Source organism: Mytilus edulis, chromosome 3, assembly GCF_963676685.1.
Source record: "Mytilus edulis chromosome 3, xbMytEdul2.2, whole genome shotgun sequence".
In the NCBI taxonomy this organism is placed as follows: Eukaryota; Metazoa; Mollusca; class Bivalvia; order Mytilida; family Mytilidae; genus Mytilus; species Mytilus edulis.
In genome coordinates, this window is record NC_092346.1 from 98,860,612 (window position 1) to 98,877,636 (window position 17,025).

The 17,025-nt window shown below is 34.1% G+C and overlaps 1 protein-coding gene across 4 annotated transcripts in view; it reads right to left on the minus strand.

The window, feature by feature from the left end:
- Positions 1-17,025, minus strand: part of LOC139517928 (A disintegrin and metalloproteinase with thrombospondin motifs 16-like) — a 78,852-nt gene that overhangs the window by 22,587 nt on the left and 39,240 nt on the right. For all 4 annotated transcript variants that reach the window (XM_071309482.1, XM_071309480.1, XM_071309483.1 and 1 more), the window contains 7 exons: positions 16,128-16,253; positions 15,360-15,476; positions 13,172-13,269; positions 10,915-10,994; positions 10,238-10,348; positions 1,242-1,399; positions 801-861 (listed from right to left, as the gene is read on the minus strand). In XM_071309482.1, coding sequence (XP_071165583.1) covers positions 801-861; positions 1,242-1,399; positions 10,238-10,348; positions 10,915-10,994; positions 13,172-13,269; positions 15,360-15,476; positions 16,128-16,253 — 751 coding nt within the window. The remainder of the gene's footprint in view (positions 1-800; positions 862-1,241; positions 1,400-10,237; positions 10,349-10,914; positions 10,995-13,171; positions 13,270-15,359; positions 15,477-16,127; positions 16,254-17,025) is intronic.

The following is a 17,025-nucleotide window of genomic DNA, read 5'->3' on the forward strand; positions in this document are numbered from 1 at the left end:
TTCTACATTAGAAAATGCCTGTACCAAGTCAGGAATATGACAGTTATTCTTTAGTTGATGTGTTTGGGCATTTGATTTTAGCTTTTGCTTTCTGATTTTCCGTATAATATTTTACTAGGAGATCGGTATTTTGATATTTAACTTTATACAATACAGTAGAGACAAACACACGTATTTGTAAGTTATTCCACAATGCTTTAGAGCACGAATAACATTTCCCTTTTAAATGTTCACTTTTATGATCGGAAGCGTCACCGTTACAAAGATAATGTTCAATCTAAAATGAAAAGTTAAATACTTGAATGATGAGGCCAAATTCATCTTGTAAATGATGAATGAAAGGGTATATCATAGAGATCTTTTCAGCGGCCCACAGAACTATTTAAAAAGAACTGATAGATAATATCTAATAATAATTAATAATATAATCATAATTATAATTAAAAATAATAAAAACTTAATTATAATTGGGAAAGTAGAGTATCTTGTATCTTATTCAGATGCTAACAGTTATTTTTTAATATTATCATTTTATTTTGAAGCAGATAGATCTTTTGCAGAACAATTTGTATGGTGTATGTACACTGTAGAGATTAACAACAGTATTTCGGATTGCTCAGTCCCTTGTTTTCTGAATCTTAATTGAACTTTTGAAGATTTAGTGCCCTTTTGTTGTTACCGTTGTCCAAATATATCAATATAAATCCAATACTGTTTTCAAACTCACAGGTCAATCATCATATACAAAACAGCTTTAAAATGAAAATGGTCAAAGCAAATAAATATAATACAATGATTACCGTAAGATTGCAGCCTTCGGCTTCGTACTCTTTTCCAATGCAATTTGCACTGTTCTTTGGACTGTAATATATATATAAAACGATGTACCAATTGTTTATAAAACATTAAGCCCGAAACAACAATTATAGGAAAAGAAAAGGAACAACAGAAACACTGAAATGCTGCAAAATTAAACTCCAACATACATGAAAACAGACTATTTGATAACCACTGTCGTATTTCTGACTTGGTATAAAACCGTCAGAACCGTCCCATTGATTTTTTTACTTATAATTAAAATCGTCGGCATTACCGTTTTTGAGGATGTAGAGTGTAACAATTCAGCAAGTAAGTAAGCAAGTTAGTGAATTATTTATTTTAGTGAAATTTGTAATAGCAATTTGCCATAGAGATATTCGAAAAACAAATAATTACAATTAAATCCCCCCCCAACAACGTACGTTGGGTTATCACATCTTCTTCGTCTGTATACCAGGCCTCGCCCACATGTCCGGGAACAGGTTGTCCATGATTCCCAGGATGACCATACTCCTGCACGTACTTCTAGATTAGATAATTGAGCGTCAGACCAATCTTTACAGGCACCGGCAAAGCAGATCTATGATATTAGGACATCATTTTATGTACAACCATTAAACTATGCAACTAACAAAGTTGGAATAAAGTATAAAAAAAACCGGTTATAAGATAGATACAAACTGAAAAAAACTTTATTCCCGAAGAATATACGGATAATTGTTTCTTTTTTATGGTCTCGATTAATTTTGTTTCATGTGAAGTTTTGTTCATTTAACCTGCATTTACAAGTCAATTTGGTCAAAATCGAGCGCGGGTCTTTACTCGACATTTAGTTTTCTTAGTACCTGTATGACTGTTTAATTGTCTACAGTCCGTGCTTAAGTTGATTATATTGAAAGAAAATTAAACCTGACGCCCTCGTGACCATGAAGCACGATACGTGTTATCGAAGCCATATTTCAGTCCTTCTTTCCTACTTTTTGACAGAAATATAATGCAACAAGAAGTAATTGTAACAGGATGCTGTTACGAAGTCTCCCAAACAAAGCTCCCATAACTCGCCATTTATATGGTCCCATGTTCATTTGATTTGATTTTTTGTCCAATACAAGAATATATATGGCTTACAGATGGGGATCTCCACCATTTACAAGTATTCAAACAGGAGGGGGTGGTGGTGACCCCCAGGGACTTTACCTACATTTCATTTGATTTTTTTTATTGTCCCATACAAGAATATATGTGGTTTAGGGGTGGGGATGTTGACCGTTTACAAGTTTTCAAACAAGAGGGGGTGGGGGTGACTCCCTCGGGACTTCCCTTTTATTTCATTTCATTTGTTTTATTGTCCCATACAAGAATATATATGGTTTAGGGGTGGGGATCTGGACCGTTTACAAGATAATAGCACATTCTCAAATTGAACGGGGTGGGGGGCAACCCCCAATAACTTCCATTTAATTTCATTTGATTAGTTTTATTGTCCCATATACGAATAGATATGGTTTAGGGGTGGGGATGTTGACCGTTTACAAGTTTTCAAACAAGAGGGCGTGGGGTGAGCCCCTATGGACATCATTTTTATTTCATTTCATTTGTTTTATTGTCCCCTACAAGAATATATATGGTTTAGGGGTGGGGATCTGGACTGTTTACAAGATAATAGCACATTATCAAATTGAACGTGGTGGGGATGACCCCCCGGGGACTTCCCTTTAATTTAATTTAATTTGTTTTATCGTCCCATTGAAGAATGTATATGGTTTAGGGGTGGGGATCTGGACCGTTTACAAGATAATAGTACATTCTCAAATTGAACGGGGTGGGGGTGACCCCAAGGAACTTCCATTTAATTTCATTTGATTAGTTTTATTGTCCCATACAAGAATAGATATGGTTTAGGGGTGGGGATGTTGACCCTTTACAAGTTTTCAAACAAGAGGGGGTGGGGTGAGCCCCTAGTGACATCACTTTTATTTCATTTCATTTGTTTTATTGTCCCGTACAAGAATATATATGGTTTAGGGGTGGGGATCTGGACCGTTTACAAGATAATAGCACATTCTCAAATTGAACGTGGTTGGGATGACCCCCCGGGGACCTCCCTTTAATTTCATTTGATTTGTTTTATCGTCCCATTGAAGAATATATATGGTTTAGGGGTGGGGATCTGGACCGTTTACAAGATAATAGCACATTCTCAAATTGAACGGGGTGGGGATGACCCCCAGGGACTTCCCTTTAATTTCATTTGATTTGTTTTATTGTCTCATTCAAGAATATATAGGGTTTAGGGGTGGGGATCTGGACCGTTTACAAGATAAAAGCACATTCTCAAATTGAAGGGGGTGGGGATGAACCCCCAGGGACTTCCCCTATATTTCATGTGATTAGTTTTATTGTCCTATAATCATTTCTGAAGACTGCATGTATCTATCACTTACAGTTTTCAAGTTATATTCATTTGAAAATTTTAGAAAATAAAATCCCATAGGGTTCTATAGTAAACCCCTCCCTCCTTTCTAACCCCCAAAATACCCCTTAACAGACCCCAATGCACAAACGAAAGGTTGATGGCTCACCTAGACATGTTAGCCTAACATATTGTAAAATCCTAAGTAAATCTGACAAGCCGTTTAGGAGAACCGCTGCGGACAAGTTCATTTTTAAAGTGGCGGAAGAAGAAGAAGAGGAAGAGGAAGAATAATAAAAATAACAAGTAATCCTGTGTTAGGATGCTAACACAAAAGTCACCAAAACGGACCCCACATCATTGTTCTGCGGTATCATTGATGCCAAATAATGTGTGTGTAAAGTTTAATTCAATATGAAAATTTTTATTTATTTTGGACATTTTTGCTGTTTCCATGGCAACGGCGGCCATTTTGAAAATTTCAAACTCAAAATTAAAGTCTACACAAGTTAGGCAACATTTGTTATAAGTTTCATTAAATTTGAAGCATTTTGATTTTTTTCATATTTTTGCTGTTTCCATGGTTACGGCGGCCATTTTGAAAATTTAAAACTCAAAAGTCAATTCTACACAAGATAGTCAACATTAGTTATAAGTTTCATTAAATTTGAAGCATTTTGAAGTTTTTCATATTTTTGCTGTTTCCATGGTAACGGCGGCCATTTTGAATATTCCAAAGACAAAGTGCTGCTGCAAATTGTTCTCTCCATAATTATATACCATCATTTACCATTAAATGTGTCTAGAATAAATTTAACTTTGATGTTCTGGAATGTTCCATGAAAATTCACCCCCCTAAAATTATGCCAGGAGACCCCCTACTGAAATAAAAAAAGTTCCATGTTGAAGCAGACATGTGTCTCTTAATATTCATAGAAGTAATCATTATTCCATCTACTCTACATACAGTAGAAAATTTAAGAAATGTAAAAAAAAATTGACCCCACCCATCTTTGAGCCCCCCTAATTATGCCAAGATGACACCCTGGTATCACGGACATTGGGTTCTGCAACCCCCATGATGCAGACCCATACCCAGAAAAAATATAAAGTTTCCATCCCCTACTGCTTCCAAAAAAATGGTAGGACAGTTTAAGGGGTCAGAAAGAGAAGAATAAGAATAATAACTAGAATTGCTATTGCAAGCAATAGCGGATGTCACCCTTCCCCCCATTGCCACTAAGCGGCAGCCATTTCAAAAACTTTTAACAGTGAATGCACATATTTGCATGGCTATACATTTTTCTGTAAATTTTCAGTACAATTAGATCATTTTTAAAAACATGACATTTTTGCTGTTTCCATGGCAACGGCAGCCATTTTGAAAGTTTCAAATTCAAAAGTCTCATCTATACATGCCAGTTTACAATAATATTAAGTTTCATTAAGTTTGGTGCATTTTGAAAATATTTGACATTTTTGCAGTTTCCATGGCAACGGTGGCCATTTTTGAAATTCCAACTTTAAAGTCTCATCCAGACTTGCCAGTCTACAATCCTATTAAGTTTCATCAAATTTGGAGCATTTTGAAATTTTTGAAATTTTTGACATTTGTGATGGTTCCTATGGCAACAGAGACCATTCCCAAAATTTAATGGCATATACCACATTGGTACATGGGAGGGACCATACCATCAAAGTTTGGATCAATTTGACCTACCATTTTAAGAAAGTAAATGCCACTTTAAGATTTTTGGACCATTTTGACCTGTTTTGCATTGTTTCCATGGTAACGGCAGACATTTTCGAAATTCCAACGCCAAATTCTACATCTACCAATGTTGCTCATCGTTACTGTGAAGTTTCATTAAATTTGGAGCATTTCCATATTTTTGAAATTTTTGGTGTGGTATCCGTGGCAACATAGCAGTTCCAATGATTGCCAAAATCATCCAAAAGCAGTATATAGTGGGCACCTACATTGTATTAATGCCAGTTAACAATAATATTAAGTTTCATTAAGTTTGGAGCATTTTGAAAATATTTGACATTTCTGCAGTTTCCATGGCAACGGTGGCCATTTTGGAAATTCCAAAGTCAAAAGTCTCATCCAGACTTGACAGTCAACAATCATATTAAGTTTCATCAATTTTGGAGCATTTTGAAATTTTTGAAATATTTGATCCTGTATCCATGGTAACAGAGTAGTTCCAATGATTGTCAAAATCATTCAAAACCTGTATATAGTGGACAACTATATTGTATAAAAATTTGATGATTTTAAGTTCAAGCATACCAAAGTTATTCACCAAACCCGGAAGTTTTTGGAGCATTTTGACCTTTTTGCATTGTTTCCATGGAAACGGCAGACATTTTGGAAATTCCAACGCCAAGTTCCACATCTACCAAAGTTGCTCATCGTTATGCTAGAATTTCAAAAAATTTGGAGCATTTTCATTTTTTGGAAATTTTTGGTGTAGTATCCATGGCAACATAGCAGTTCCAATGATTGCCAAAATCATCCCAAAGCAGTATATAGTGGGCACCTACATTGTATTAATATCTAAAGATTTTAAGGTTAAGCATTCTCAAACAATTCACCTAACTCCAAAATTATATTTTTTCACCATTTTTCCGTTTCCATGGTGATGGCAGCCATTTTTTTAGTGCCAATATTGAAAAGCAACAGGAAAGTCAGGGTTCCTTGTTATAGTGCACCATCATTCAGATTGGTTCCTTTGGCTCTGAGAAAGCGAGCGGACAAAATTAGGAAGAAGAAAAATAATAATAATAATACGGAAAAAGAAACAGAGGAAAAGCAATATGTCACCCGACATTGTCGATCGGGTGACATAATAATAAGAAACGATACAAAAACAATAAGTCCCCAAAACTCCGTTTTGGTGACTTAATAAGAACTGACCAAAAACAATAAGTCTCCAAACTTTGTTTGGGAGACTTAATTACCCTGCTCATTTACTTACAGTTAATGAGACAACACTTCACAAGAGCCAAGATGACACAGAAATTAACAACTATAGGTGTAATCGTACGGCCTTTAACAATGAGCAAGGCCAATAACGCATAGTCATCTATAAAATAACCAGTTATGACAAATGTAATACAATTGAAACGAGAAAATTTACAGCCTTACTTATTAACAAATATGATAAAAAAACAAATATGAAACATACGTCAACCTCTGAGTTACAGTCTCCTGACTTGGGACAGGTACATACAAAATGGGGCGGGGTTAAGGTTAATCATAACAAATGGACAAAAATGACAGTATTTACACCTTAAAAACTACTCTAAATACAAACTAAACTGTGCAGTTGAAAAATGTAACGGTCTGGTGTCGACTCGAAAAACTAGAGGCTCTAAAGAGCCTGTGTCGCTCACCTTGGTCTATGTGCATATTAAACAAAGGACACAAATGGATTCATGACAAAATTGTATTTTGGTGATGGTGATGTGTTTGAAGTTCTTACTTTCTGAACGATTTTGCTTCTTACAATATTATCTATAATGAACTTTGCCCATTAGTAACAGAGAACTATATTTGGTAAAAATTTACATAAATTTACCAAATTAATGAAAATTGTTAAAAATTGACTATAAAGGGCAATAACTCCTTAAGGGGTCAATTGACCATTAAGGTCATGTTGACTTATTTGTAGATCTTACTTTGCTGAACATTATTGCTGTTTACAGTTTATCGCTATCTATAATAGTATTCAAGATAACCAAAAACGGCAAACTTTCTTTAAAAATTACCATTTGGAGGGCAGCAACCCAACAACCAGTTGTCCAATTCATCTGAAAAATTCAGGGCAGATAGATATTGACTTGATTAACAAATTAACTTCTTGTCAGATTTGCTCTAAATGCTTTGGTTTCATAGTTATAAGCCAAAAACTGCATTTTACCCCTATGTTTTATTTTTAGCTGTGGCGGCCATCTTAGTTGGTTGACCAAGTCATGCCACACATTTTTTAAACTAGATACCCCAAAGATGATTGTGGCCAAGTTTGGATTAGTTTGGCCCAGTAGTTTCAGAGGAGAAGATTTTTGTAAAAGATTACTTTAATTTACGAAAAATGGTTAAAAATTTACTATAAAGGGCAATAACTCCTAAACGGGTCAACTGACCATTTTCGTCATGTTGACCTTTTTGTAGATCTTACTTTGATGAACATTATTGCTTTTTACAGTTTATCTCTATCTATAATAATATTCAAGATAATAACCAAAAACAGCAAAATTTCCTCAAAATTACCAATTCAGGGGCAGCAACCCAACAACGGGTTGACTGATTCAACTGAAAATTTCAGGGCAGATAGATATTGACTTGATTAACAATTTAACTTTTTGTCAGATTTGCTCTAAATGCTTTGGTTTCATAGTTATAAGCCAACTAGAGGCTCTAAAGAGCCTGTGTCGCTCACCTTGGTCTATGTGCATATTAAACAAAGGACACAAATGGATTCATGACAAAATTGTATTTTGGTGATGGTGATGTGTTTGAAGTTCTTACTTTACTGAACGATTTTGCTTCTTACAATTATATCTATAATGAACTTTGCCCATTAGTAACAGAGAACTATATTTGGTAAAAATTTACATATATTTACCAAATTAATGAAAATTGTTAAAAATTGACTATAAAGGGCAATAACTCCTTAAGGGGTCAATTGACCATTTTGGTCATGTTGACTTATTTGTAGATCTTACTTTGCTGAACATTATTGCTGTTTACAATTTATCTCTATCTATAATAATATTCAAGATAATAACCAAAAACAGCAAAATTTCCTCAAAATTACCAATTCAGGGGCAGCAACCCAACAACCGATTGACCGATTCATCTGAAAATTTCAGGGCAGATAGATCTTGACCTGATAAACATTTTTATCCCTGTCAGATTTCCTCAAAATGCTTTGGTTTTTGAGTTATAAGCCAAAAACTGCATTTTACCCCTATGTTCTATTTTTAGCGGTGGCGGCCATCTTGGTTGGTTGACCAGGTCACGCCACACATTTTTTAAACTAGATACCCCAAAGATGATTGTGGCCAAGTTTGGATTAATTTGGCCCAGTAGTTTCAGAGAAGAAGATTTTTGTAAAAGATTAATTTAATTTATGAAAAATGGTTAAAATTGACTATAAAGGGCAATAACTCCTAAACGGGTCAACTGACCATTTTGGTCATGTTGACTTATTTGTAGATCTTACTTTGCTGAACATTATTGCTGTTTACAGTTTATCTCTATCTATAATAATATTCAAGATAATAACCAAAAACAGCAAAATTTCCTCAAAATTACCAATTCAGGGGCAGCAACCAAACAACTGATTGACTGATTCATCTGAAAATTTCAGGGCAGATAGATCTTGACCTGATAAACATTTTTATCCCGTCAGATTTCCTCAAAATGCTTTGGTTTTTGAGTTATAAGCCAAAAACTGCATTTTACCCCTTTGTTCTATTTTTAGCCGTGGCGGCCATCTTGGTTGATTGACCAGGTCACGCCACACATTTTTTAAACTAGATACCCCAAAGATGATTGTGGCCAAGTTTGGATTAATTTAGCCCAGTAGTTTCAGAGGAGAAGATTTTTGTAAAAGATTACTTTAATTAACGAAAAATGGTTAAAAATTGACTATAAAGGGCAATAACTCCTAAACGGGTCAACTGACCATTTTGGTCATGTTGACTTATTTGTAGATCTTACTTTGCTGAACATTATTGCTGTTTACAGTTTATCTCTATCTATAATAATATTCAAGATAATAACCAAAAACAGCAAAATTTCCTCAAAATTACCAATTCAGGGGCAGCAACCCAACAACCGATTGACCGATTCATCTGAAAATTTCAGGGCAGATAGATCTTGACCTGATAAACATTTTTACCCCATGTCAGATTTGCTCTAAATGCTTTGGTTTTTGAGTTATAAGCCAAAAACTGCATTTTACCCCTATGTTATATTTTTAGCCATGGCGGCCATCTTGGTTGGTTGACCGGGTCACGCCACACATTTTTTAAACTAGATACCCCAATGATGATTGTGGCCAAGTTTGCTTTGATTTGGCCCAGTAGTTTCAGAGGAGAAGATTTTTGTAAAAGTTAACGACGACGGACGACGACGACGACGGACGACGGACGACGGACGACGACGGACGACGGACGACGGACGACGACGGACGACGGACGACGACGGACGACGGACGCCAAGTGATGAGAAAAGCTCACTTGGCCCTTCGGGCCAGGTGAGCTAATAAAAGTGCATTTTGTGTTTCAGAAAGTTAAAAGCTTTTTTTAAGAATTTGACCGGATTTTTTTCGTTCAAGCTGTTGGTGTAAAAGTAAATACTTGAATTACATTTGATACTGTCCACTCAATTACACTCTTTAACTAACATATTGTTGTGCAGATATGTATTGTCCTTCAATCAAGGACAATCACTACTAAACAGTACAGTTGTAACCTAAGAGAGACAATGTTAAAGATTCAACTCAAGTTTATTTTTACTCATGCTGCAGGAACGGAAAAAAATATGCATATCAACATTCGTAAATGATTTTATCTTTCTGAAACACAACATGCATTTACCTTTGTACTGGTTAGTTGGTACTCATAGTAGTTTTTGATGTGCCAATACCGGCATGTTTGTCCGTTTGCTATGACCTTAAACATGTAAGATTGCGTAAAACCCTTCTCCTAGTCCTGGTACAGTGGTGATACATGCAGGATTTGAAAGGGAAGAGTGTAACTCCAACAAAATACCGTTAAAACAAATAGAACAAAACACATACGGAAACCTACCTCGCATATAAATGTAGTCGAAGCTTTTGAAAGTGGTTTAGATGCTTGACTTGAACCGAATAAAAGCAATGGGAGTGAATGTGCTAATTTTATATTCACAGCCTAGTTCCTATATTTAATGAAAACAGAACTTTACATACTATATGATTACTAACAATGATATGATGTTATATTTACCTTTTGATGTTCACAGTAGAGACCGGTAATAGAATGAGGCTGTTTGAACATCCGACCATGTGCATTCCCAACGTTATGATCGACACAGCTATACAGGTTACAAGAAGGGTTCTGTTGACGGAAGAAATGCTTTGTTAATGCATCGTTCACTTGCACATACGATTTTGTTCTTGACGACATTGAACATTGTGACATTCAACTACTGGGATATAAGTTTTTAAACGACAGTTGGCTGAACGTTATGGAATATCTGTTTCAAAGATGACCATGGGTATGTTCCAGTTGTCGTAACTACAATTCCGTCATTTCTTCTTCGATTGAAACATCACGATTGTGAAATCACTTAAAGAGGATTATCAACGAATTAGTATTAACCTTGACCAATATTACGGGTGTCACATATGGGATAAGATCTGCTTACCGTTTCGGAGAATTCCAGGTAGTGTAGTGACTTATAGTTGTAAACTTCTACTTTATTTTTGTCATTGATGTATATTTATCTCATTAGCGACTGCACCACATATTATTGATTATACTATGTTGACTTGTCAGTATTTTCGTCGTTAGTGGTTTTTTTTGTTTTGCATTGAGCTGTCAGTTCCTTTTCCAACTTATGAGTTGACGATTCTTAAATGTGTCAAAATGAAGTAAATGCTGTGAAAATAAAATTTGCTCACAACAACATCCGGATATTCTCGGTATCTAAATCCACTTCCGTATAACTGTTCACATACTTCATCTGCTGTCTTCAACTGACCTGGTAATAAAGACATAATATAAGTACCAGTATACAGAAATATAATGATAAAAAAAAATTCAAATATTCCGTGTAGCTATTTTAAACACCAACAGATATAGGTTTCTATCATTATTGAAACTTTATATTGTCTCGATAGCTTAAACATATGTCTTAAGCTTGCCTGCATGAATATTCAAGTTGTTATAATTTATTTTGTGAGACCTGTTTTTTTTTTTAATATATACGCAGTACCTTATTTGAAAATGTTGAGAAAAACAAGGAGGTATGTTAAAAATCACTCTTCAAAAGAAAAAAGGCCTGTAATTCAGTAGTTGTTGTTAGTTACTGTGTAACATATTTGATTTTCGTTTTTTTTTTTAACAAATTCGGCTGTTATTTTTCTCGTTTGAATTGTTTTACATTTGTCATTTCGCGACCTTTTATAACTATGACTATGCAGTATGCTCTTTGCTCGTAAGCTGACCTATAGATGTTAATTTGTTCGCATTTTGTCTCTTGTGAAGAGTTGTCTCAATTGCAATCATACCACATGTTCTTTTTTTTATATAATCTATATTATTCCAAGTCAGGTAAAAACATTGATGAAAGCAACTGAGTATTTTGAAAAAAAAACATAAGTCAATGAAAAACAGAATTAACCGTAGTCAAATGAATATACAGCTGCGATACCGGCCCTTTTAATGATATTTAAATTATTGCAAAAATAATAGAACGGTAAGAAGCATTTAGGCAGAAACAAATAATATGAAACTGTAGAAAACATGCCTGATGATACCCTTAGGCATATAATTACGGCATAAAGTTGAAGTGAAAGACAAACTTAAACTATAAATTTTCTGTCTACAAAACTTTGAATTTTTCGAAAAACTAAGGATTTTCTTACCCCAGGAGTAGATTACCTAAGCTGTATTTGGCACAACTTTTTGGAATTTTGGGTCCCCAATGCTCTTCAACTTTGTATTTGTTTGGTTTTTTTTAACTATTTTGATCTGAGCGTCACTGATGAGTCTTATGTAGACGAAACGCGCGTCTGGCGTATAAAATTATAATCCTGGTACTTTTGATAACTATTAAAAGTTTTTAAAAGAAAAACTACATACACTTATCCTTAACAGCGTTAAATTTGAAGTGATTTGGTCAAGGTATCATTATATCGTCTACATAATTAAAGAGTCACTGCTACAACCACTGCTGTTGGTTTTAAAGATTTAAAAAGAATTTCTGCTAAAGATGGCCTTTTATAGTTGGCTCTTCGATATGCGATTTGCTCATTGTTTAAAGCCATACGTTGACCTTATATTGTATGAATCTGCATCATAATGTCTATGTAATCTTCTTGACGCAAAATGCAATCATCCCACATTTCTTAATTTCATACATTTGTTGAATGTGTCATGAACATTTGACACAGACGGGCATGTGTTTGTTGCTGTAATACAATTGGCCAATTTGGTTCAGCATTTTGTCACGTATTCAGGATCCTAAATGAGTTAAGTCTTTTATGAAAAGAAAAATGGGTGATATAGGGCAAAATATTTTACCCTGTAACTTAAGGAAAACAATAATGTGTCCAAAGTACACGGATGCCCCACTCGCCCTATCATTTTCTATGTTCAGTATACTATGAAATTGGGGTAAACACTAAAATTTTGCATTAAAATATACAGATCATATCATAGGGAACAGGTGTACTAAGTTTCAAGTTGATTGGACTTCAACTTCATCAAAATCTACCTTGACCAAAAATTTTAACCTGAAGCTTGACAGACGGACTAACGAACGAACAAATGAACGGACGCACAGACCAGAAAATATAACGCCTCTCTACTATCGTAGTAGGTTGGGCATAAAAAAACGAATATTCCAAACATTTAACAAACATTAATAAACCTGACCTAACAAGGATGTAACACCATTGTCTCCAAAACACATCGTTTAAACTATCAAGAAAGACGATTCTATCTACGCAAACCTCAATCATTGACTCATGAATGGCATAGGATTTTATAGGTCTGATTAAAATTTGAAACAAACCATACCAAGGGGATGCAAACAGTGGTGTTAACAGTAAATTATGTCTTTAACGTAGCGGATATCGACCAAATCTATCCATTTTGTATATTGCCAGACTGTCCTCTTTCCAACTGCTGAAACATTATTTGAAATGTATTTACCTAAAAGTTCTGGCACTAATGTTTTTCCTAGTAGTGATGCTGGAGTAACTTCATTATCAGCAATATTGTCTATCCATAGACATCCATGGTTTCCAGTTCTGTAAGTAATGGTTGGTTACATGTTAACACAGAAACATACCACAGTGGAAACAACAAGTGGCAACTGAACTTTGACGGAACTGTCAAAGATTTCGAAAAAAATAAATGCAGAACTTAAGTTATCTTATTATTAAGAAAAGAAAACATGCTTAAAATTAAGTATTTTAGACGAGTGCGTTGTGTTCAAAAGACTTACCGGAGGCGCTCACAATCAAAACATTTGGAAGCCAAGAAATATTACAAAAATTACAAAACGATGTGCCGAATCTTGCCAAGACTATATATGCTCTTTGTTAAAAAATTATATTAAGTGTTTGAAACGATTTCAACATTTTATAGCACATTTAAGGGACGACATCAAAAGATCAATGTAGGATAAAAAACTTAAATCAAATAGTTTGGTGGTGGGTGGGGGGGGTGGTCAAAATTCTGCAAGTTTTGTATATCTAAAATCGATTTTTACATATATCCCTATTGGTAAATCAATTTTTCCCTAATTAAGTTAAGAGGGGGGTGTGGGGGTCAGTGAAAAAACTATGTGAATTAAGTTTATTATCCTACATTGAACTTTTGATGTCGTCCCTAAGCAGCACAGCCAGAAACCCTAAATAAAGGACCTGCAAAAGTGTATTTTTAAACTAATTCTTTTCAAAAATATATCTAATGTGTATGTTTTGTCGAATGTATTAATTTTTAATAGATAATAAGCAAAAATGTGTATCTGCGTTATATTTAGAACATAAGCCTGAAAAACGAAAAAAAAAATCATTCTCAATTATTTTTCTAAGAATAAGTGACCATTTAGACATTTTTTACATGATTTGATATGTGTCGCCATTCGTTGTCAATTAAAATAATTATTCAGAACTAAAAATATGGGAGAGAATTTTTCAGAAAAACTATTCATTGTCAAGAGTTGGTGCAACTGCCACTTCGAGAATCTGTCATAATTTATATCAAAATTCACTCACATTTATAATCTCAAAAATACATCACTAATGATGTAACTCCTGATACTCTTTTTTAACTTGAACAATATGATTATTTCTGAAATGTTAGATAAATAAATTCACATACTCAAACATTTATTGTATCTACTCTTACTTCATCTTCCGACTCTATTTACACGTCTATAAATATATCTAAAAGTTAGTAAATGCAAAATGAATCACTTTTACTTTGTTATAAAAAATAAATATCTTTAAAACCTTTAACTTAAATTGACGCCATCTGCTATTCTTTTTCAAACCTAATAGTCTAATTCGAATTATGCATATTCAATAGCTTTATAGAATAAACAAATACAAGTTGTATCCTACATTCACTTAAAATGTTGTTTGATTTTCTCTGTAGTCAATTTATAAGATTTGTATATTGCAAGTGTGACTTTTTGAACACAAACGTATTGCATGTATGTCGTACGGCTAATAATTGGTCTACCCTTTGAGTCTACATTTTTAGACATTCTGGATTACTAGAATTTTTATTAATTTTACATTGCACGTTATTATTTTGAAATGAAAACTACATTTTCTCCTAACAATTTTGAATCAAAGTTTACAGATTTAATGATCCTCAAATGTGCACTATTTATCCGAATGTTTACGGGAAAAAGAAATTTATTTGTCTTTAAATTACACCGAGGTGCGACAAAAGTTTTTTTTTTTTTTTTAACTCATCCCACTCTTCATCTAGGAATGAACTTTTACTGCGAAAACATCGTACAACCATATAGAATACAATGTTAAGCTTTAATCATACTAAAGTATATTGTGGATTCATCATTATTCGTTGGATACCAATTTTCGTGGATTTTGTGGGTAAAGAAGAACCAAGAAATTAAATGTTTAACCAGAAGCAAATTTCATATAGGCTTTTATGTAAACTTCGGCAAAACGAGGAAATTAAATATCCACAAACATGTTAGTTTTCCTTAATCCACGAAAATTGGTACCCACGAAAATACTTGAATTCACAGTACAATATTTTCTTACTGTAACATAGTGTTCATATCATTGACACTACATGTACTCCATCCAACTCCAGCACCACCCATTATACCAACGTCTGAAGATAAACATGTACTTACTGTAACATAGTGTTCATATCATTGACACTACATGTACTCCATCCGACGCCAGCACCACCCATGACACCAACATCCGGAGATAAACAATTTCTATCGGCGTCATGATACATACCCATGCTGTAAATAATAATGTAAAATGTAAAGCTTGTGGTTAATCATTCATAAAATTGCTTAACTTAAAGAAATGTCTCATGTTATTTAAAACATGTAGACCCTTTTCTCCTTGAATAGAATATCACCAATACTTAAACTTGATATATATATATAATGAATAATAAAAATAAAACTGAGGAAATGGGGAATGTGTCAAAGCGACAACAACCCGACCATAGAGCAGACAACAGCCGAAGGCCACCAATGGGTCTTCAATGTAGCGAGAAACTCCCGCACCCGGCGGTGTCCTTCAGCTGGCCCCTTAAAAAAATTTGTATACTAGTACAGAAATAATGGACGTCATACTAAACTCCGAATTATACACAAGAAACTAAAATTAAAAATCACACAAGACTAACAAAGGCCAGAGGCTCCTGACTTGGGACAGACGCATAATTGCGGCGGGTTAAACATGTTAATGAGATCTCAACCCTCCCCCTATAATACAAGTCGTGTTTATATTGTAAATAATGAAACATACATTATTTACAATATAAACACGACTTGTATTGTAAAATTACCATATAAATACAAAGCAATCATTACAAACATTTGAACGTAGCATTATTTATGGAAGGTTACTCGTAATTTATCAAAGTGGATGAAATAACATACTTATGACCAATTTCATGGACTGTTGCGACATATGTTGTAGCCCCATCTGCAGAAACACCACATCTGTACCTAGGCTTGCAAACTTGATTTTGGTAAGCTAGTCCTCCTAATGCTGGTTGCGGAATGCTATAAATATAGATAAAGGCAACAGTAGTATACCGCTGTTCAAACCCAATAAATCGATAGAAAATAACAAATTCGGGTTACAAACTTAAACTGAGGGAAATGCATTAAATATAAGAGAACAACGACACAAAATTAAAATGTAACACACACAGAAACGAACAAAGCATTATACGATGAGAATAACAAATATAACATCAAAATTGAATACATGAATTTGGGATAGAAAAGTACCATGACACGTCCTATAATAATGTGAATTCACACTCAAATATAAGAGGATTAAAATGTAACACACACAGAAACGAACTGTAATATAACAATGGCCATATTCCTGACTTGGTACAGGACATTTAAAAAACCTCAAACAGCCACTCACCGAAACTCAATCTCGCTTAAGAACTCACATCATCACATTATATGCATTAAATTCTACGTTTGATTATTTTAAGGTTGCTTTGATTTTGCCAGTTGATGAGGGACTTTCCTTTTTGGAATTTTACTGAGTTCAGCATTTTAGTGATTTTACTTTTTTTCTTTTTAAAGGCATAATATATTTTATATCTTTTATATCGCATTTATCTTTTCAAGATATATGAACTACTCTTCTCTTTTTCTTCAGACGGGTCATAACATAAATGGGCGCATATTCAAACGTTATATATAATTCTTGAAGTGAGGCAAGGGATTTATGAATATCACGGCAAAGGATAATTGAGGCATTTAGATTGTTTAGATCCAACATAGTTCTATCAAAATCTAGAAATTCTCATTT